The 22,691-nt window shown below is 36.8% G+C and overlaps 1 protein-coding gene across 5 annotated transcripts in view; it reads right to left on the bottom strand.

Moving 5' to 3' along the window:
* Window positions 1-22,691, bottom strand: part of SASS6 (SAS-6 centriolar assembly protein) — a 55,760-nt gene that overhangs the window by 32,335 nt on the left and 734 nt on the right. The window contains exons 2-7 of one of the 5 annotated variants that reach the window (XM_039228424.1): window positions 12,471-12,531; window positions 10,911-10,990; window positions 10,350-10,454; window positions 9,228-9,399; window positions 8,484-8,549; window positions 7,500-7,619 (exon numbers count right to left, since the gene is read on the bottom strand). In XM_039228424.1, the coding sequence (XP_039084355.1) occupies window positions 7,500-7,619; window positions 8,484-8,549; window positions 9,228-9,399; window positions 10,350-10,454; window positions 10,911-10,990; window positions 12,471-12,531 (604 nt within the window). Of the gene's footprint in view, window positions 1-7,499; window positions 7,620-8,483; window positions 8,550-9,227; window positions 9,400-10,349; window positions 10,455-10,910; window positions 10,991-12,470; window positions 12,532-22,691 lie in introns of those variants that run through there. The other 4 variants (XM_039228425.1, XM_039228428.1, XM_039228427.1 and 1 more) reach the window with 4 other exon arrangements.

The raw sequence follows: 22,691 nt of genomic DNA, 5'->3' as shown, positions 1-22,691 counted from the left end.
ATCCCCCCGATTCCCTTTATCTGACTTAGCACTCTTTGGATTAAAACTCTTAAGAAGTAAGGAACAAAAGAAAACTTTTTCAGACACAGAGCAAATATCATTGCTGAAGGGAAAATATTTTAAGTTATTTACCAAAAAAAGGATGGAATGAGGAAAGTATTCCACCATTAATTAGCATTTCTCTGTATGAGAGGAAAAAAGACATTAATATTAAGAAAACATAAATTGACATTTTTTAACATTAATTTGTTTTTGAGAGAGAGAGACAGACAGACAGACAGAGCATGAGCAGGGGAGGGGCAGACAGACAGAGACAGAGCAGGCTCCAGGATCCGAGCTGTGAGTTGTGAGCACACAGCCTGATGTGGGGCTCAAACTCACTAACCATGAGATCATGACCTGACCCAAAGTCGGATGCTCAACCAACTGAGCCACCAGGGAACCTCTCATTTTATTATATATTTACCTGAAAAACCCAAGAGAATCACTTTCAAAACTATTACAATATGTAAATATAATCTACAATTAATGGGTGTGACATTAATATACATCAGCAACAAACAAAATTATCACTGGTGGGGCATTAGATGGTCCAATTTATTAAGAGCAAAACACTGTAAAGTCTCTAGACAACATCTAGTAAGAACTGGAAAAGAAAAAAAGAAAGAAGTGGGAAATAAAAAGTAAACTATAAGCCTGTTTTAAACAAATAAGGCCTGAATAAATAAAAACATATTCTTGCTAGTGGATAAAAAAATTGCAAAGATATTAGTTCTCTCCAATACTCCAGAAACAAGCTCAAATACAAAGGAATTTACTATATATATTAATGGTTGCACTTTAAATCAGTGGAATATGTGGTATTGGAACAAATGACTAATATGGTATTGGAACAAATGACTAATTTTATGTCAAAAAAATACCTATCTTACACTGCCCTCCACAAAAATATATTCCAAACAGATTAAAAAGTTAAATACAACAGGGGTGCTTCGGTGGCAAAGTTGGTTAAGCATCCAACCTCAACTCAGGTCACAATCTCGTAGTTTGTGAGTTCAAGCCCTGCCTCAGGCTCGCTGCTGTCAGCACAGAGCCCACTTCAGATCCTCTGTCCTTCTCTCTCTGCCCCTCCCTGCTCATGCATGTGCACACCTGCGCACGTGGCACTCTCTCTCTTGCTCTCAAAAATGAATAACATTTTAAAAAGTTAAATACAACAACAACAAAAAAACAATGTAAGTATTAAAAGAAAATACTGGAGGAAAATCTCTCATAGTCTTTGGTTGGCAGAAGCTTTCCAAACATTAAATGAAGCTTTAAACCAGAAAAAGACTGACAGATTTGATGACATTAAAATAAAAAGAACTATATACAGCAAAAGATAATAGTAAAAGTCAAAAACAGGCTGGGAGTAAATGTTTATATGATAAATGATAAAGACATAATATTCCTACTTTACACCATACAGGAATGAAAAAGGCAAGCCACAGAAAACATTCACAATGCATATATCTGACAAAGGACTCATGTCAAGAATATGCAAAAAATTCCTACAAATCTATAAGCAAAACACTAAAAATCCAATTTAGAAATGGGCAAAGGGCACGTGGGTGACTCAGTCAGTTAAGAATCCAACTCTTGATTTCATCTCAGGTCATGATCAAACAGTTCCAAGCATAGAGCCCCATGTAGGGGCTCTGCACTAACACTGTGGACTCTGCTTGGGATTCTCTCTCTCCCTCGCTCTGCCACTCCCCTGCTCATGCACTCTCTCAAAATAAATACGTATTAATATATATATACACATATATATATACACACACACGTTATAAATTAAAATGGGCTGAAGATTTGAACAAGCAAGAGAATTCTTGAACTTCACATGAGAATACTCAAATGGTCAGTATTCATATGAAAAAATGCACATTATTACGATGCACCCCAGAATGGCAGTGTAAACTGGTATTTCACTTTAAAACAAAGACTATAACAAGAGACAAAGAAGGACATGGTATTATCATCAAGGAGACAATCCAACAGGAAGATATGAAAATTGTAAATATTAATGCACCCAACATTATGCGTAATGCACCAATGGAAGCACGCAAATACATAAAGCAGCTAATAACAAACATAAAAGAGCTAATTGATAATAATACAGTAATATTAAAGGACTCTGACATCCCACTTACAGATCATCCAAACAGAGTATCAACAAGGAAACACTTTGATTGACTTTGAATAACACATTGGGCAAGATGGATTTAACAGACAAATCCAAAATATTCCATCTGAAAACAGCAGAATAAAAATTCTTTTCACATAAAATATGCTCCAGAATAGATCACATATTAGACCACAAAATAAGTCTCAATTAATTAAAAAAATCAGTCATTACATTCATCTTTTCTGACCACAATGCTATGAAACTGGAAATCAAAGAGAAAATCTGGAAAGACAACAAATATATGGAGGTTAAAAATAACATGCTAGTAAACAATGAACGGGGCAACCAAAAAACGAAACAGATATCAAGCATTACGTGGAGAAAAATGAAAATGTAAACAAAATTGTTCAAAAATCTTTGGGATGAAGCAAAAGCTGTTCTAAGAGGGAAGTTTATAGCAAGCAATACAGGCCTACCTCAAGAAGCAAGAGAAACCCCCAAAAAACAATCTAACCTTACACCTGAGTAAGACAAAGAAGAACAAACAAAACACCAAACCAGTAGAAGGAAAGAAGTAATAAAGATTAGAGCAGAGAGGGGCACCTGTATGGCTCAGTTGGTTGGGCATCAAACTCTTGGTTTTAGATCAGGTCACGATCTCAAGCCCAGCATTTGGCTTCACACTGAGCACAGAGCTTGCCTGAAATTCTCTCTCTGCCCCTCCCTTGCTCATGGACACTCTCTCTCTCTCAAAATAAAAGAAAAAAGATTAGAACAGAAATAAACAATATACAAACTGAAAGAAAGAAAGAAAGAAAAAGAAAGAAAGAAAGAAAGAAAGAAAGAAAGAAAGAAAGAAAGAAAGAAAGAAAGAAAGAAAGAAAGAAAAAGAAAGAAAAGAAAGAAAGAAAGAAATGAAAAGGAGAAATAACCACTCAACAAAAATACAAAGGGTTATAAAAGATTATGGAGGGGCGCCTGAGCGGCTCAGTTGGTTAAGCATCCGACTTTGGCTCAGGTCATGATCTCACAGTTTGTGGGTTCGAGCCCTGCATTGGGCTCTGTGCTGACAGCTGAGAGCCTAGAGCTTGTTTGAGATTCTGTGTCTCCCCCATCTCTGCCCCTCCCCCACTCGTGCTGTTTTTGTCTCAATAATAAATAAAAACATAAAAAAACTTATTTAAATAAAAGATTATGGAAAACTGTATGCCAACAAACTGTACAACCTACAAGAAATGGATAAATTCCTAAAAACATATAATATCCCAAAACTGAATCAGGAAGAATTAGAAAATTTGAACAGAATGATTACCTGCAATGAAATTGAATCAGTCCTCAAAAAACTTCCACAAACAAAAGTTCAAGACCAGATGGCTTCATAGATAGGTAAACTCAACCAAATATTTAGAGAGTAGTGAATAACTGTTCTTCTCAAACTATTCCAAAAACCAGAAGAGGAAGGAAAGTTCCAAATTCATTTTAGGAGGCCTGTATTTCCCTGATACCAAAACCAGATAAAGATACATATTGCAAAAAAAAAAAAAAAGAAATACAAGCCAATACATTTTAAAAAATTATTCCCCACAATCAAGTGGGATTTAATCCTGAGTTGCAAGGGTGGTTCAAAATTCACAAATCAATGTAATATATTACATCAATAACAGAAAGGATAAAACCATATGATCATGTCAATACACACAGAAAAATCATTTGAGAAGGTACAAGATCCATTCCTGATAAAAACCCTCAACAAAGTGTGTTTAGAGGACACGTACCTCAACATAATAAAGACCACATATGAAAAACCCACAGCTACCATTATACTGAATGGTGACAAACTGAGAAATTTCCCCCCTTAGATCAGAACAACACAAGTATGTCCAATCTCACCACTTTTATTCAATATAGTACTAGAAATCTTAGCCACAGAAATCAGACAAGATGAAGGAATAAAAGGCATCCAAATTGGTAAGGAAATAAAACTTTCACTACTTGCAGATAACATGGTACTATATGCAGAAAACCCAAAGACTCCACCAGAAGTGGAGAGCTAATAAATGAATAAATGAATTCAGTAAGGTCACAGCACACAAAATCTACATACAGAAATGCACCGGATTTCTTTCTCCCTTCCCTCTTCCCCTCCCCCAACTCACAACCCAACACAGGGCTTAAAGTCATGACCCTTGGGCCTCAACTCCTGACCTTGAAGTCAAGACCTGAGATGAAATCAAGAGTTGGACACTTAACCAACTGAGCCACCCAGGCACCCTCCCACTGTATTCTATACACTAACAATGAAGCACAGCAAGAGAAATTAAGAAAGCAATCCCATTTACAATTGCATCAAAAATAAGGTACTTAGAATAAACTTGGTCAAGGAGGTGAAAGATCTATACTCTGAAAACTATAAAATACTGATGAAAGAACCTGAAGATAACAAAAACAACTGGAATGATATTCCATACTCATGGACTGGAAGAACAAATACTATTAAAATGTCCATACTGGAGTATCTAGGTGGCTCAATCAGTTAAGTGTCCAACTCCTGATTTCAGCTCAGGTCATGCTGAGGTTTGTGGGGCCAAGCCCTGCATCAGGCTCTGGGCTGACAGAGCAGAGCTTGCATGGGATTCTCTCTCTTCCCTCCTCTGTTTGCACTCACTTTCTCTCAAAATAAACAAACTTAAAAAAAATGTCTAAAGCACCCAAAGCAATATAGACATTAAATGCCATCCTATGAAAATATGAACACCATTTTTCACAGAACTAGAATAATCCTAAAATTTGTATGGAAACACAGAAGACCCTGAAAGGCCAAAACAATCTAGAAGAAAAAAAAAAACCTGGAAGTATCACAATTCTGACTTCAAATTACACTACAAAGCTGTAGTAATCAAAACAGTATGGTATTGGCATAAAAATAGACACAAAGATCAATAGAACAGGACAGAAAGCCCAGATATAAACCCACGATTATATGGTCAATTATTCTATGAGAAAGCAGAAGAGAAAGTCCAATGGGAAAAAAAGAATACTCTTTCCAAAAAAAGGTGTTGGGAAAACTGGACAGCTAACCTGCAGAAGAATGAAGGGGACCACTTTCTTCCACCATACACAAAAATAAACTCAAAACAGATTAAAGACCTAAATGTGAGACCTAAAACCATAAAAATCCTAGAAGAGAGATCAGGCAATAATTTCTCTGACACTGGTTGTCGACATTTTTCTAGGTAGGTCTTCTGAGGCAAGGGAAATAAAAGCAAAAATAAACTCTTGGAACTACATCAGAATAAAAAGCTTCTGCATAGCAAAGGAAACAACAAGACTAAAAGGCAGCCTACTGAATAGAAGATATTCGCAAATAATATATATATAATAAAGGGTTAGTATCCAAAATACATGAAGAACTGTTACAACTCAACACACACACACACCACAAACAATCCTATGAAAACATGGACAGAAGACATGAACAGACATTTCTCCAAAGACATACAGATGGCCAACAGACACATGAAAAGATACTCAACATTATTCATCAAGGAAGCCTAAATCAAAAGTACAAATGAAGTGTCCTTTCACACACCTGTCAGAATGGTTACAATTGAAACCACAAGAAACAAGTGCTCATGAGGATGTGGAGAAAAAGGAACCCTCATGCACTGCTGCTGGGATTGCGAATTGGTGCAAAGTGGAAAAGAGGATAGAGGTTCCTCAAAAAAATTAAAAATAGAATTACCCACAGGGGCACCTGGCAACCTCAGTCAGAAGGCAATGCGACTCTTGACCTCTAGGTCATGGGTTTGAGCTCTGGGTTAGGTGTAGAGATTACTAAAGAAAATGAGTAAACTTAAAAAAAAAAAAAAAAAAAAGAACTACCCTGCAATCCAGTAATCACACTACCAAGTACTTACCCAAAGAATACAAAAACACTAATTCAAAAGGATATATGCACACTATGTTTATTGAAACATTATTTATAATAGCCAAATTACGGAAGCAACCAAAGTATCTACCAATAGAAGAATGGATAAAGAAGATGTAGCATATACATACAATGGAATATTACCCAGCCATAAAAAAGAATGAAATCTTGCCATTTGCAACAACATGGATGGAGCTAGAGTATAATGTTCAGCGAAATTAGTCTGTCAGAAAGACAAATACTGTATGATTTCACTCGTATATAGAATATCAGAAACAAAACAATGGGGCGCCTGGGTGGCTTAGTCGGTTAAGTGTCCGACTTTCGCTTGGGTCATGATCTCGCGGTTCGTGGGTTCGAGCCCCGCGTCGGGCTCTGTGCTGACTGCCAGCTCAGAGCCTGGAGCCTGTTTCAGTCTGTGACTCCCTCTCTCTCTAACCCTCCCCTGCTCACGCTGTCTCTCTCTCTCTCCTAGAAATAAATAAAACGTTAAAAAAAAAAAATCTTAAAAAAAAAAAAACAAACAAAACAAATGGACAAAGGTAAAAAAAAAAAAAAAAAAGAGAGACAAATCAGGAAAGAGACCGTTAATTATAGAAAACAAATTGATAGTTATCTGAGGGAAGGTACAGGGGCAGATAGGTGAAACAGGTGATAGAGATTAAAGAATAGACTTTACATGATGGTCACTTTTCATTATTCAGTAGTTGAATAATGTAGATTATTCTTGAGTCACTATACTGTACACTTGAAATTAATATAACACTGTATGTTAACTATACTGGAATTAAAATAAAAAACGTAATAAAAATTTTTTTTACAAAGAATATGAGGAAATAAGTACTATCATACACTATCTTTTAGGTTCCATTTGGTATGACCTGGCTGGCAAATCTGCAATATCCATTAATATCTTATATGGGTATACTGCAATCTCACTTCTAGAACAAAGAATGTCCATCATTTAGGTAAGTAGTTAAATAATTTATGTTATATCCAAATAATTAATACTATGCAGCCACTAAAAAGGAATGTTTAACTCAAAAAGAATGATCTGTCATGTTACATAGGAAAAAAGTTACAATCAATATATACTGTAGGACCTCATTAGCACAGAATAAAATCAAAACCCACTATGTGTATACATTCATAATTTCCGTATTTCTAAACTTATAAATATATACTTTTAAATGACACATTATTTACATATAGAGAGATAACTCTAGAAAGCATACATCAAAAAGTTTATAAATTATCTCTGGATAATAAGATTTTTAATGAGAAACAATTTTTCATATACTTCTGTAATGTTTGAACATACTAAACCAAACATATATTACTTTTACAACTAACAAAGTAACAGCAACAAAAAAATAATTTTCTATTTTCTTTTAATGTTCATACCTGCAAGGCCTTTTCTTTCTCATTTGTTAGTTCCTGGGAATGTTTATTTGACAATGCAGCTGTGTGTGATGCCCATTCATTCTGTAACTTATCTAATTCTTGGATTTTTTCTGATAAGGTCTGTATTAGAGTTCAATATAAAATATTAAGACAGTCTTGTGAATGTTATTAGCATAGAACATGGCAATATTTACAAAGGAAATTAAAGAAAAGGAGTCACAAGCTTTCCAAAATATACTCAAAGCCTTTTCCTACACAGATTATTTTTTTTTTAATTTGAAGAAATAAGATTAGAATAAAAGCAATTTTAGAGCTAGCATGGCCCAGAAGTCAAGCTTAACTATCTTTAACCTTTTAGTTAAATCTGGCTCTTCACCACCAAACCCTCTCCTCTGATAAAAAGATGTAAATGTCTACCCAGGGTAAAGCAAGTCAGTCATAAGGAGTGGTTCATTAATATACCTAAAACCTAGTAACATAGGTTCCTGGATGGGCTATGTTGTGCAGGACAATTTCCGCCTGAAGCCATGCCACTTTCAGATACTTTGGTCCTTACTTTCAAGGGGTATGGGCAAAAAGATAGTAGCTATGATTGAAATGATGATGAGCCTATCAAAATAATTCATAACACAAGTATGGAAAAGAAAGATTTAGAAGATGCGAATGGAAAAGTCATTCTAGACAGGAGGAATGAGGTGAATAAAAGAGCGACAAGCATGTGACAGGAACTATATATTATTTAATGAAGACTTGGAAGGAATGTGTTGTATACTGAAGTTAACAGAAATGTTTAGATGGAATCAAATATCAGAGAAAGCATCAGATTAAGATAATTTATTGGTAGGGGAAGGGTGGCAAAAAGGAGAAAGAATCAAAGACAACATGTTTTTAAAAATTAATACACAAAAGCCTAGATAAGATTCAAGAAGCAATTCAGAGCCAATGTTTGGATGACTTACAAAGACAAAATGAAATCTGAATTACCTTCTGTGTAAAATTCAGTTGCCTAGTAACATCATCTAGTGATTGCATCAATGATAATTTTTCTTCCTATTTATAAAAATAATAAAATTAAGCAGTTTACAATTTAATCATCTCTAGCTGTGCTACTCAAAGTATAACAAAATATGGTGTCAGCATCACCCTGGCAGTTTGTTAAAAATGCAGAATTTCAGCTTCCACCTCAAACCTTCTGACTCACAATCTGAATGAGCAAGACACCTAGGGGATTTCTGTACCATTAAGTTTGAGATGCTCTAATCTATAGCATTTGACTAAAGACTTTGTGAAAACTATTAAGAGGCATCCCAATGTTGCTTCTTTGCTGCATATACCTTACAAAGTCAAAGAGCACTCTGTAATATTCTTAAGACACTTTCACACATCTTTCCTCATTTGAGACAGGTGCAATAAGGTAGTAGATATCTCATACTTATCTATAAGCTGATAAAACCACGACACCAACAGCTTAAGTGAACTGCATCAGATTACAGAAAATTAATAAAAACAATGGAACCTAGTTTTTCAATTTTTGGTCCAATTCTATCCTCACTGTACCCTGACTAAAAAAAAAAAAAAAAAAAGAAAAGAAAAGAAAAGAAATTCCTTACATAGGCATCTTTAAAAGTACTTTACTCTGAAAACAGAAACTAATAGCAATATAGCTTTTCAGTGATTTATCAGAGACTTTTGGTACTTATTTTTTAAAAAAATAAATTTAAATCTTACCTTGCTACTTTTCAAACAGCAGGCTAAAAACTTCTTTATTTCCACATCATTTCCAGGTAAAAGTTTTAGTGATAAGTGTGTGAGATGCTTAAAAGGATTGGTCTCTACCACATTTAAGAAGGCAGGGGAGTTATCCAAAATAGATGCTGGAGAAACTAACTGCAGCAAAAACCTTTGAAAAGAAAGGGTCACAACATAACAATACTTATGAGACACTGAAACTTGCCCACTGAATCATAAACTCTAGCACATCATCAATAATTAGAATTATCAGGAAAGGGGGCATATAGGAATCAGAGGGGCCAACATAAAAGGACTCTCAATGGTTAAAGTGAATAAACTGATATAAATAGTAAAATGGAAAAACTGGGCAAGAAACAGAAAAAGAATTCACTGAAACAGTGAATATACAAATGTCCCTGAGTTCATTATGAAAGACAGATACAAAAACAAAAACCCACTGAAAGCACATAGTAGTAACTAGAGTAACAACTCTTTACTCTAAAAATTGGCAATTTAAAAGAATTAAGCATTTATCCTCTCCTGTATGAATTTTCAGAGTAATCAAATAGCCCAAACAGATGAAGTTCTTCTTTATAAAAAAAATTATACCTAATATAAAAAGAATGGCAAAATTAAAAATGCATAACTTTGTAATTCCTAATGAAATAATTGATTCAAACAATCATCAATTGGTGACACCAAAGGACAAAAGGTTGGTGAAATCTGCAGTGAAAGGATCAGGCTTTAGCATCACACGAATATACACGTGTTTGTATGTGTATATGTATACGTAAATTTATATATGTATTCATATGTAGATATGAATAGACACCAACACAAAATCTTATTCTCCTTTTCCAAGTTTATTATCATCCAACACATATTTGATGATGTTAAGTATTTCAGTGGCTCTGTCAAGACATGAAAATTGAGGGGTAAATATTTCTGATTTTAACCATGATTCCTTAAAATCTGGTATTTAATAGAGCCCTAAACCCAGTTTTAAAAATAGACAGGGGTACTTTTAACACATAGAAAATATTTTGCCATCAGTTTGTCTTACAAAGAAGAGTCTGTCTTGAGAGAATTTTAATGATGCAGAGCTCTCCTGAGACTTACCTTGGAATTTCTTTGGCATGTTCTTGAGTACACTGCTGAAGGAGATCAATAAATTTTTGTGGGAAAGCTAAAAAGTCTACCAGAAGGCCTTGCTGGAATTTTAAACTATATAGAAGACAAGAAAAGAGAATTTTAAAATTTATAATTACTATCTTTAATTGTAATTAAAACCCTGAAATATCCTTTTTTAATTTACTGAACACCTATTATAATCATGAACTAAGCTAGGGAACTTTGATTTTTATAGAATTTATTCAGTGGGAGGGAAAAGGTCAATATACTTAGCTGAAGTTCCAAATTTCTGGGCTGCTTGAAGCAGAACTCCAGGAAGCTGTGAAATATTTACTTTCAAAAACATCCTGGGGCACCCGGGTGGCTCAGTTGGTTGAACGTCTGACTTTGGCTCAGGTCATGATCTGTCAGGTCACCCAGGAGACTGCTTGGATTCTGTGTCTCCTTCTCTTTCTGCCCCTCCCCCACTCGTACTTGGTTTCTGTTTCTCTCTCTCTCTCAAAACTAAATCAAACATTTTTAAAAAACCAGAAAAACAAATTTAATTACCTCTGAAAATCTTCCTCAGATATAACAAGGTTATATAGAAAAAATGGATCGGTATCATCAGTCAGACGGATAACTAAATCCTAAAAGAAAGATTATTATTTTTTAATGTTTTCAATAGGTCTGGCTTTTAGTGTAATTCCTTCCTTCTTGGAAGTGAGATTATCCAATAACAACAATGTGTCACCATTATACTTCAGGTAGATATTCTGCTCCATGAAAGCCTTGTGGGGGTCTATGAAAACTAATTAAATACCAGAGTTGAAAGTTAAGGAATACTTAGAAAAACTGAGACCCAGTCTTTGTTGCACTATACCATGACAAAAACATTCAACCACTGACCATATCATATTCAAATATATTTTCAGTTTCCTGCAAGTTAATTGTTTGATATTTCCAAAGTGGCAATACATCAGCTGAAACCAAGTAATGATCTATCCTAGAAAAGGAGCATTTGTCTCTCAGGCAGAGGACAGGGGTATCAAGTAACACGTTGCCAAGGCTTCATCCTGAGGGCCTATTCTCTCTTACTCCAGGTGGCCGTTGACATGGAAGCCCATCTGTTTTCAGTTTCAACTTAAGTGAATATCTTTCATAAAGACCACTTTCTATGTAAATTTACAGTGTGGCAGAGCATTACAGTGGCTAAAGCGGACAAAGAAATACACAAAAATTACATGTCTGCAAATAACGTAGTAAGGAAAACAGGCATAGCAATAAGATGATGGAGGCCTAATAAAGAAGTAAGGTTAAGAATAAGCTCCCACTTTGAAATAGAATCTACTCATGGCTACTGAGGAACTGCTGGGGTTCTAGAAAAACCTAAACCACTTATGAGCAGTTAGAAAATGAAGAGGTACAGCAGGCCTAAGGAAGTATATGTAGGAAATATAATATATAATCTCTACCCCAGAAAATTCGCCATCTAGGTATTTGCTCTGTCTCAGAAGGTCCTGTTCTTAAGACAGTTTCTACTTAGGTACTTCTTGAAATCCACCCCAAAATGCTATTAAAAACTGAAACTACTACTTATACCACAAAGTCCTTGAATCTTCTCATGTAGGGAAAGCTATGATACAGAGAAAATAGATGCTGTATTTCTTATCATCTATTCTGTATCCATATCACTGTTAATGATCATATGGGGACTGATGCTCTAAATGCCTCCTTTCAAAAAGCAAAGATTCAAAAAATATCCCCCTGCAGTGCTTCAATTCATTCTATTCTCACATTTACACCTTGAAATGCCAACTCTATAGGGTAGGAAAATATATATTTTAGCAACTTATAAGTGCATTGGGAAAACTTAGCCCCCCCCCCCAAGTCTCCCAATCCCCAATTCTTCCTGTATGCTTTAGAAATATATGGTACAATCAGCTCTCACCCATGGTCTTTATAGTTCTAACACCCCAGATTTGCAAGTTACAAACTGGGCCAAAACTAAAATGCAAGGAGAGTGTAACAAAAGACCTCACATTCTTAAAGAACAAAAATAATTATAATGTACAGAAATTAGTATTTTAAAAAAGGAAAAAATGTGTTTCAAAAGAAATCAATACCAACCTTTCTGTGAACTGGATTAGAAACTGATTGTAGTTCAATGCTCACTCTAACACTTACTCTCCTGGATGAAAAGATATACCCAACTGTCAGAAACATTTGCAAAGAATGAGTTATCACTGTCATTTGCATTATCTGAAGTTTTTCTATATTAAGCTGCAAGATCTTCCACAGATGTTCCCTACATTAAAAACAGATATTTGGAAAGCACACTGGATTTGAAGTTTTAAGTTCTTATTCTTTCACTAACAGGTAATCAGATTTTTAACCAGTAACTATTTATACGTTTCTCTCTTGTAAAAAGGGGTTGTTGTGAGAATTAAATGAAATAAACGACGTGGAATTCCCATTACTAGCCTGGAATATAACCTTACTGCCCTGATTCGAAAATAGCATCTACTGAAAGCCAGACAAACTATTAATAACAATTTTCCACATTAAAAAAAAAATCACCAGTTGATCAATTGATCAAACTGATTTATGGGAGATTCCATTTGAAAAACTAAATATATTAATTATATTAAAAACTAATATGTTAGCATTAGAATATATGGCATGTTTATAATTAAGGAAACAAGATAACATACTCCTTCTCTTATGCATATACAAAACCCACCAACTACATTTGCTCAATATACTCCCTATTCAATATATCCACAGAAGTACTGTCAACAAGTTTATTGTCGACCTTAACTCAGATGCAGAGTAATTCTAAACTCTTTTTTATTTTAAAACATTAAAAATTTTTTTAATGTTTACTTTTGAGAGAGAGAGAGATGGAGACAGAGTGTAACCAGGAAAGGGTCAGAGAGAGAGACACACACACAGAATCTGAAGCAGGCTCCAGGCTCCGAGCTCTCAGCACAGAGCCAGACACAGGGCTCAAACTCACAAACAGTAGATCGTGACCTGAGCTGAAATCGACACTTAACCTGAGTGAGGAAGCCACCCGGGTGTCCCTAAACTGTATCTAAAGAGACTATAGCTTTTTCACGGTCTCTACTGCATCTTAGGGAATTCAACATCAAACAGTGGCATATAAATAAAGGTGCTCAAAACCATTAACCAAACTGAGCAAAAATGTTTAAATAATGGAAATAAAAGCAATATTGGTGAAAAAAAAATCTCTGCAGAAGTATCCTGTATCTTCCTAGAATTAAATACCAATAGCTTTTTCCTGATTGGTAGGAAACAAAAGTAAATGAAAGTAAAAGCAGAATTTATTCCATTTTAGGCTACTCTTCTAAAGATGTGTTTTAGGGGCACCCAGGTGGCTCAGTCCATTAAACTGTCTGACTTCAGCTCAGTTTGGGAGTTCAAGCCCTGCATTGGGCTCTGTACTGAAGGCTCAAAGCCTGGAGCCTGCTCAGATTCTGTGTCTCCCTCTCTCTCTCTCTCTGTCCCTATGCCACTCATTCTGTTTCTGTCTCTCAAAATTAAATAAAAGCATTAAAATAAAAGATTAAAAAAAAGATGTGTTTTAAATTTTCCCCACATTCTGCGACTTATCTACTACAGAAGTAAAAAGTATAGACCAAGTATTGATGGAAAACATTGGTAATAGTTGACCAAAGCTAGATTCAATTGTTCAGATTTTTTTATGCTCTAACTTAAAATTTTTATATTGCCTTAAAAATGTCATTTTAATTAAGTTTCCCATTGAACATATGATTGGTTGCTAAATCTTAGTATGATGAGGTTACCATATAGTAAGGTTACCATAACTCGTTATCTGAAAAGGAATGAGCAGCAATGGCATAGATAGGAAGAATTAACAGTAAAACCTTGGATGGCAAGTAACTTGTTCTGCAAGTGCTATGCAAGACAGCAACATTTCTAATAAATCTTAACTTGATACACGAGCTATGTCATACAATATGAGTAGTACGTGATGCTGATATCCCATGATCACAAGTGAGCCAATGGTTCTTCTCTCTGTGGGATTGTTGGTGATCCTTTCCCATGCTTAGATGCTCAGTCTCAAGCTGCAGTGTTTGGCAGAAATCAGTGATTTTTCACAACGTTGGAAAGTGCCCACAACTGGCCCTGGTGTATTTTTTGTCACTTCAAAGCACCTATGGACAGCTTTTCCACACAAGAGTAAGCTTAGGAATGCCTTGCTTCATTCCAGGTCAGGTTGTCTGCACCCTTTCCTCTGCTGCTTTTATTGCCAGACACATTAAATACAGTGTACGACAAGAGTTTATTAATACTGTAGTGTAGTCAACATCCATGCAAGTGTATACAATGGCTCCCACACAGAAAAGGGTTTTTGAAAAGAAAGGTAGTAAGAAGGAGGAGATGATTACGGTGGAAGTTAAGAGGGAAATTGTATATGAATGGCAAAAATCACAGACGTCTGCATCTTGTCTGCAGAGGAAGAGGAGAAAGAGGCAGAGAAAAACCTTCATTTCAAATGTGATTAGGGACATGTGTATAATGTGAAACAGTGCAAAATTTTGTAGAAAAGCACCGCCCAAATAAGGCTGTCGCAGTGTGAGCAATCAATCTGTTTAACAACAATGCAATGTCACATATTACTGAAATCCTCAAAAAGAGCCAAAAGTCACTGGTTAAGTTCCTTCTTAAAGTTGCACGAAAGAAAGATTCTACTGAGCCAATAGACACACCAGTGATTCCATTAGTGATAGTCCAAGTTGTCCTCTCTATCACATCAGCCACGAAGGTTTTTCAAAGGTAAGTGGAGGTTAATTTATTTTTCTTCACATTTTGTATTTTATTTTCCATTATATTACAGTATCATAATCATTTTTTTTAAGTTTATTCATTTATTTGGGGGGGGGAGGGAAGAGAGGGAAAGAGAGCACCCCAAGCAGGCTCTCCACAATGTCAATGCAGAGCCCGACTCGGGGCTCAAACTCACCAACCAGCAAGATCATGACCTGGGCTAAAGTCAAGGGTTGGGTGTTTACCAACTGTGCCACCCAGGCACCCCTCGTAATCATCTTTATATGAATATTTTGGGGTTATGGAATGAATCATCAAGTTTCCATTATTTCTTATGGGGAAATTTGCTTTTATATACAAATGATTTGGATGACAAGCATGTTTCCAGAACAAATAATGCCCACAAACCAAGGTTTTACTAAAACAAGAGAATGTTTTTTATCTGTTTTTCTAGTATCTATAGTATTATATGTGAAACATTAAATTTCTACTCCAATTCTACTTAAATTAAGTGTTCTTGGGGGAAAAATAACCTTTCAATTTCCTAATTTGTAAGATAAGTGAACTGAGTTAGGTTTGTGAGGGGCTTTTCAGATCTGCAATGTCATTATGTTTGTTTTTGTCTTCTGAAGTTTTCTCTAAAACATGCTGCCATAGAGGGCATGATACTGTAGTAGATAACTTTGTATGGTGATGTACACTTTCTAAATTCCTATAGGGACACCTGAGTGGTTGAGCATCCAACTCTTGATCTCGGCTCAGGTCATGTTCTCAGGGTCATAGGATCGAGCCCCACATCAGCACTCTGTGCTGAGCATGAAGCCTGATTTTTTCTCTCCTTCTGACCCTCTCCCTCTCTTGTGCTCTCTTAAAAAAAAAGGGGGGGGGAGGACACCTGGGTGGCTCAGGCGATTAAGTGTCCGACTCTTGGTTTCAGTTCAGGTTCAGTTCAGGTTATGGTCTTGCAGTTCCTGAGTTCAAGCCTTGTAATAGGCTCTGCACTGACAGTGTGGAGCCTGCTTGGGATTCTCTTTCTCCCTCTCTCTGTCCCTTCCCCACTGGTGCCATCTGTCTCTCTCTAAATAAACAAACTTAAGAAGAAAAAAAGGAAAGAAAAGCTTTAAAAAAGTCCTGTCATACTTGATAAATTTGTTAAAAAAAGAAAAAAAGAAGCCAACTAATATAGTATTCCTAAGATAATACTAGAAGAATCACATTAATGATCAGCAATGATATTGTTGCATATATTCCAAGTATCTATAATACATTAGCTTTGGGAGAAAAAGGGAGGAGGAAAGGCCCATACATTAAACCTCTTCCCACAACCCCAGAGTATACTGTAGAAAAATCTGAGCTTTCAGAAAATACAGTATTTAAAACCACAAATCTTATTTTCTCCATTATAATGGTTATTATAGGAACAATATAAAACAAATCAATAAAAAATCCTATTTCTCAAAATAAATGTCACACTCAGACGCCTGGGTGGCTTAGTCGGTTAAGCATCCGGCTTTAGGTCATGTCATGATTTTGCAGTCGGTGAGTTTGAGTTCTGCATTGGGTTCTGTGCTGACAGCTTGGAGCCTGGAGCCTGCTTCAGATTCTGTGTCTCCCTCTCTCTCTCTACCCCTCCCCTGCTTGCACTCTGTCTCTAGCAAAAATAAACATTTAAAAAAATTAAATATATATATATATATATTTTTTTTTTTAATTTATTTCCAGGAGAGAGAGAGCGAGCGTGAGCAGGGGAGGGTCAGAGAGAGAGGGAGATACAGACTCTGAAGTAAGCTCCAGGCTCTGAGCTGTCAGCACAGAGCCCGACGCGGGGCCCGAACCCGCGAACCGCGAGATCATGACCTAAGCAAAAGTCGGACGCTCAACCGACTAAGCCACCCAGGCGCCCCAAACATTTAAAAAAATTAAATCTTAATAAACAAATGTCATACTATAAACAATACATAAATTCGCATAACATTCTCCCTATCAGTTAGATTTGGCATTAGCAGAACTAGATTCTAGACCACCTCTGCCACCTAGGAGCTGTGACCTTCAACTCTCAATTCAGACAAATAAAAGCCACTCTATGCCAGGTAGTATGCTGGATGCTAGGGATACAAACAAATAAATACGATCCATGTCCTCAAATTGAGATCAGATTAAATGACTCCACTCAGATATGCCTGATTTAAGTGCTTCAAGAAAAGGAAGGGAAGGGTTACTAACACTTAACTGAGTACCTACCAGGTGTTTTACACATATTTGACTTAATAATGTTAAGTAAATATCATGTGCTGTTTTACAAAGGAAGAAAATGAGGTGCACAGGTTACAAATACGGTTAAGGTCACCTTACAGAGTGCAAATTAGAACTCAGACCTTACACCTACATTATGCTATCTAATAAATGAATAAAGGCAATTTCAACCTAGGCAACTCTGAAAAATTCCATATAAGGAAGAAATTTAGGACAGACCTTGAAGGTTATGAAAGAAAAAGCAGTTGAGGCAGGGAGAATAGCAGGAATAAAAGGTATGGTATTAAAAGCATATCAGGCACATCGAAGGGATATCAAGTAGTTGTGTCACTAGTATACAGGAAGAAGAAGTTTACAAAACAAAAATGAAAAAGCAAGTGTCAAGCCATGGGCTTCAAAATTTTGCATCACTTTCCTCCAGAGTTCTCTGAGCATTACCACTTTCTTCCCCTGAAGTTCCTTTTCTATGACTTTAGTACATTGATGTCACTTTATGCATTAATCATACTTTACTTATTTTTTAATCACACTTTTATAATAACTAATGTTTGGGCAATCTCTATCAAAATAACACGAGCATTGTTTTTTTTTTTAATTTTGTTAATGTTTCTATTTATTTTTGAGAGAGAGGCACAGAATATGAGCAGGCAAAGGCAGAGAGAGAAGGAGACACAGAATCCAAAGCAGGTTCCAGGCTCTGAGCTGCCAGCACAAAGCCTGACATGGGGCTCGACTCCTGAACCATGAGATCATGACCTGAGGCAACACTTAACTGAGAAAGCCAGGCACCCCAACACCGGCATTCTTCACAGAGCTAGAACAAACAATCCTAAAATTTGTATGGAACCAGAAACGACCCTGAATGGCCAAACCAATCCTGAAAAAGAAAACCAAAGCTGGAGGCATTATAATTTTGGACTTCAAATGTACTACAAAGCTGTAATCATAAAGACAGTATGATATTGGCACAAAAACAGTCACACAGATCAATGGAACAGAATAGAGAACCCAGAAATGGACCCGTAAACGTATGGCCAACTAATAATCTTTGACAAAGCAGGAACGAACATCCAATGGAAAATAGACGGTCTCATCAGGCAATGGTGTTGGGGAAACTGGACCACTTTCTTATACCATACACAAAAATAAGCTCAAAAGGGATGAAAGATCTAAACATTAAGACAGGAAGCTCTCAAAATCCTAGAGGAGAAAACAGGCATCAACCTCTTTGACCTCAGCCACAGCAACTTCTTACTCAACATGTCTCTGGAGGCAAGGGAAACAAAAGCAAAAAATGAACTATTGGGACCTCATCAAGATAAAAAGCTTCTGCACAGTAAAGGAAACAATCAGCAAAACTAAAAGGCAACCAACAGAAGGAGACAAGGTATTTACAAATGACATATCAGATAAAGGGTTACTATCCAAAATCTGTAAAGAATTTATCAAACTCAACACCCAAGAAATAATCCAGTGAAGAAATGGGCAAAAGACACGAATAGATACTTTTTCAAAGAAGACATCCAGATGGCTAACAGACACATGAAAAGATGCTCAACATCATTCTTCATCAGGGAAATACAAATCAAAACCACACTGAGATACCACGTCATACCTGTCAGAGTAGCTAAAATTAACAACCCAGGCAATAATAGATGTTGGCGAGGATGCGGATAAAGAGGAACCTTTTTGCACTGCTGGTGGGAATGTAAACTGGTGCGGCCACTCTGGAAAACAGTATGAAGGTTCCTCAAAAAACTAAAAATTGATGACCCTATGTCCCAGTAACTGCACTACTAGATATTTATCCAAAGGATACAGGGGCACTCTTTCGAAGGGGCACGTGCACCCTTATATAGCAGCACTATCGACGACAGCCAAAGTATGGATAGAGCCCAAATGTCCATCAACTGATGAATGGATAAAGATATGGTATAAATGCAATGGAGTACTACTCACAATCAAAAAAGAATGCAATCTTGCCATTCCCAACAAAGTGTAGGGAAACTAGAGTGTATTATGCTAAGCAAATTTAATCAGAGAAAGACAAATACCATATGACTTCACTCATCTGTGAAATTTAAGATACAAAACAGATGAACATAAGGGAAGCAAAAATAATATAAAAACAGAAAGGAAGGCAAAGCATAAGAGACTCTTCCATACAGAGAACTGAGGGTTGCTGGAGGGGTTTGGGGTGGGGGAATGGGCTAAATGGGCCAGGGGCATTAAGGAGGACACTTGTTGGGATGAGCACTGGGTGTTATATGTAAGTGACAGATCGCTAAATTCTACTCCTGAAATCATAACTACACTATAGGTTAACTTGGATGTAAGTTTAACAAATTAATTAAAAATAAATAAATAAATAAAATGATATTCCTAAAAAACGTAATAGTTAATATTTGGGGTGCCTGGCTGGCTCAGTCAGTTAAGTATCCAACTCTTGATTTCGGCTCAAGTCATGATCTCATGGCTCGCGGAATGGAGCCGTGGGTCAGGCTCTGTCCTGACAGTGTAGCGCAGAGCCTGCTTGGGATTCTCTCTCTTTGCTCCTCCCCCACTCACACTCTCAAAATAACAAACATTAAAATAATAATAACAACTAATGTTTGGTAAATGTTTATCATGCTCCAAGCACTATTTGAAGCACCTTGTAATATCAACTCATTTCATGCTAATAATCCCATGAGGCAGCTACTTCTATCATCATCAGTTTTATCACCATCAATTTAAAGATAAAATACAGAGGGGATACCTGGGTGGCTCAATTGGTTGAGCATCCACCTTCAGCTCATGTCATGATCTCACAGTTCGTGGGCTCGAGCCCCACACTGGGCTTTGTGCTGACAGTGGGTAGCCTGCTTTGGATCCTCTGTCCCCACCCCACCCCCGCCCCTCCCCTGCTCTCACTCTCTCTCAAAAGTAAATAAAACATTAAAAAAAAGATAAGACACAGAAAAAAACGACTGTACAAAATCAAACAGTCAATAAGTGGCAGAAGTGGGATTTAAACCAGAATAATCTGGTTTCAAAGCCTGAACTCTCTCTCAATCTGTGCTATGCTGGTTCTCCAAAGATCTTTTTGTTTCTCCTATTAAAGTGTGAGTTCCCGGGGCGCCTGGATAGTTCAGTTGGTTAAGCATCTGACTTCGGCTCAGGTCATGATCTCATGGCTCATGAGTTCGAGCCCCAGTTTGAGCCCCGCATTGGGCTTTGTGCTGACAGCTCAGAGCTGGACCCTGCTTCGGATTCTGTGTCTCCCTCTCTCTATGCACCTCCCCTGCTCACACTCTCTGTCTCTCAAAAATAAGTGAACATTAAAAAATTTAAAAAAAAAATTTTTTTTTTTAATAAAAATAAAAAAGTAAAGTGTGAGTTCCCAAAGGCTCAACTTTTCACGTTGCTGTTTGTTGTTGAGAGGCAGGGGAGTTAACAGGGAGGAAGCTGGACAGTGTCAGCATGTAAGACAATTCCTGGTACATAGCATTCGTAAGTATTTGTTGAGCTGAACTGACCATGAATATTTAACTAAAATCTGGATTGTTTTCCCCATAGGTTGAGGATCAGCACATTTTCTGTAAAAAGCTAGATAGTAAATACCTTAGGCTTTGCAGGCCATAAGGTGTCTGTCACAATTACTCATATCTGCTCTAATGGCACAAAAACAGCCATAAAATTCTTTAATTAAAAAACATTTAATGTTTGTTTATTCTTGAAAGAGAGAGAGAGCATGACGGTGGGGGGACGGGGGGGGGGGCGGACAGAAAGAGAGAGACACACAGAATCTGAAGCAGGCTCCATGCCTCGAGCCGTCAGCACAGTGCCTGACACCAGGCTCTAATCCACGAACTGTGAGGTCATGACCTGAGCCCAAAGTCAGACACTCAACCACCTGTACCACCCAGGCACCTGCAGACAATTCTTAAATGAGAATGGCTGTGTTCCAATAAAACTTTATTTACAAAAACAGGTAGAAGGCCACCTGGCCTAGGCTGCTGACTCCTGCTACAGGTGATAGGAATACATCAAAGGTTTCTAAACAAGAGGAGTAAAAAGGTTGACAATGTGCTTTAAAAAGATAACTGTGATGACAATGAAATGGAAAAAGCGAGGAGGTCCATTATTGGAATCAGAAATGATGCTTCCCCCTTTATATTTCTATAATCATTGTAAACAGTACTGTCCAACAGAGATACAATGGAGGACACAAATATGAGCCACATATATAATTTAAAATTCTCTAGAAACTACATTAAAAAAATTAAAAGGAACAGGTAAATTTTAATATTGTATTAAATATATCCTTCATGTTAAATATACATACATCCAATGTTTATGATATACAGAACATATTGTGTTAATAAAATTATAATGTATATCCAACATATATCAGGTATATCCAATACATCCAAAATTGTCATCTTTACAATCAACTTAAAAATTGAGATATTTTACATTCTTTTTCAAAGTAAGTCTTCAAAACTCAGTGTGCATTTTACTCTTACAGCCATCAATTTGGATTAGCCTCATTTCAACCATAACCACATTGACCACATGTGGCTCTCATACCGGATAGCACAAAAGAATGACCAACTCAAATACACTACAGATCTCCAATGCAGCTGATATTTTGGCTATCATGTCCTTCCTGGCTTGCGGACTGATTTTAGGCCTAATTCTGAGCTATATACTCAATAAAGCAATGTCTCCATTTCAAAAAAATAGATTTATTGCGAGAGAGACCAAGTGAGGGAGGAAAGAGAAAGAGATGGAAAGAGAGAATCCCAATCTCGCTCCACGCTGTCAGCATCAGAGCCCCAAGTGGGGCCGGATCCCAGGAACCGGATCATGACCTGAGCCGAAATCAAGGGAGTCCCACCCTTAACAGACTGAGCCACCCGGGTGCCCGACAGTGTCTTCCTTTTGAACCCCACATTTCCACACCATTTAGTTTTCACATACACTTTCAGACAGGATGCTCAGATCCTCAGATTAGGCCCTTTATGTCAGTTTCACAAATGAGGAAACAAGGCTCAGAGAAGAGTCAACTAAAGGGTGGAGGAACAGAGACAAAACTGAGATCTCCTGACTTGTAATCAAATCTGTTAAGTGCTAACAGCTCCCCTTCCTTTGTCAAAGTGGTAATTTTGCATTTCTCTGGGAGACTGGTCTTTATTTCCTCCCCCACTGATCTGTAAACTCCAGGAAAACAAGAACTGTCCTTCCGGACCACCCACCGCCCCACTACGCGGCAAGGTGTTTTGCCAGGAAGCAGTCGTC

This window comes from Hyaena hyaena, unplaced genomic scaffold (assembly GCF_003009895.1).
Source record: "Hyaena hyaena isolate Hyena2069 unplaced genomic scaffold, ASM300989v1 scaffold_32, whole genome shotgun sequence".
NCBI classification, from domain to species: Eukaryota; Metazoa; Chordata; class Mammalia; order Carnivora; family Hyaenidae; genus Hyaena; species Hyaena hyaena.
The sequence above is the reverse complement of the archived record's forward strand: the minus strand, read 5'-3'. Positions and strand labels throughout refer to the sequence as shown.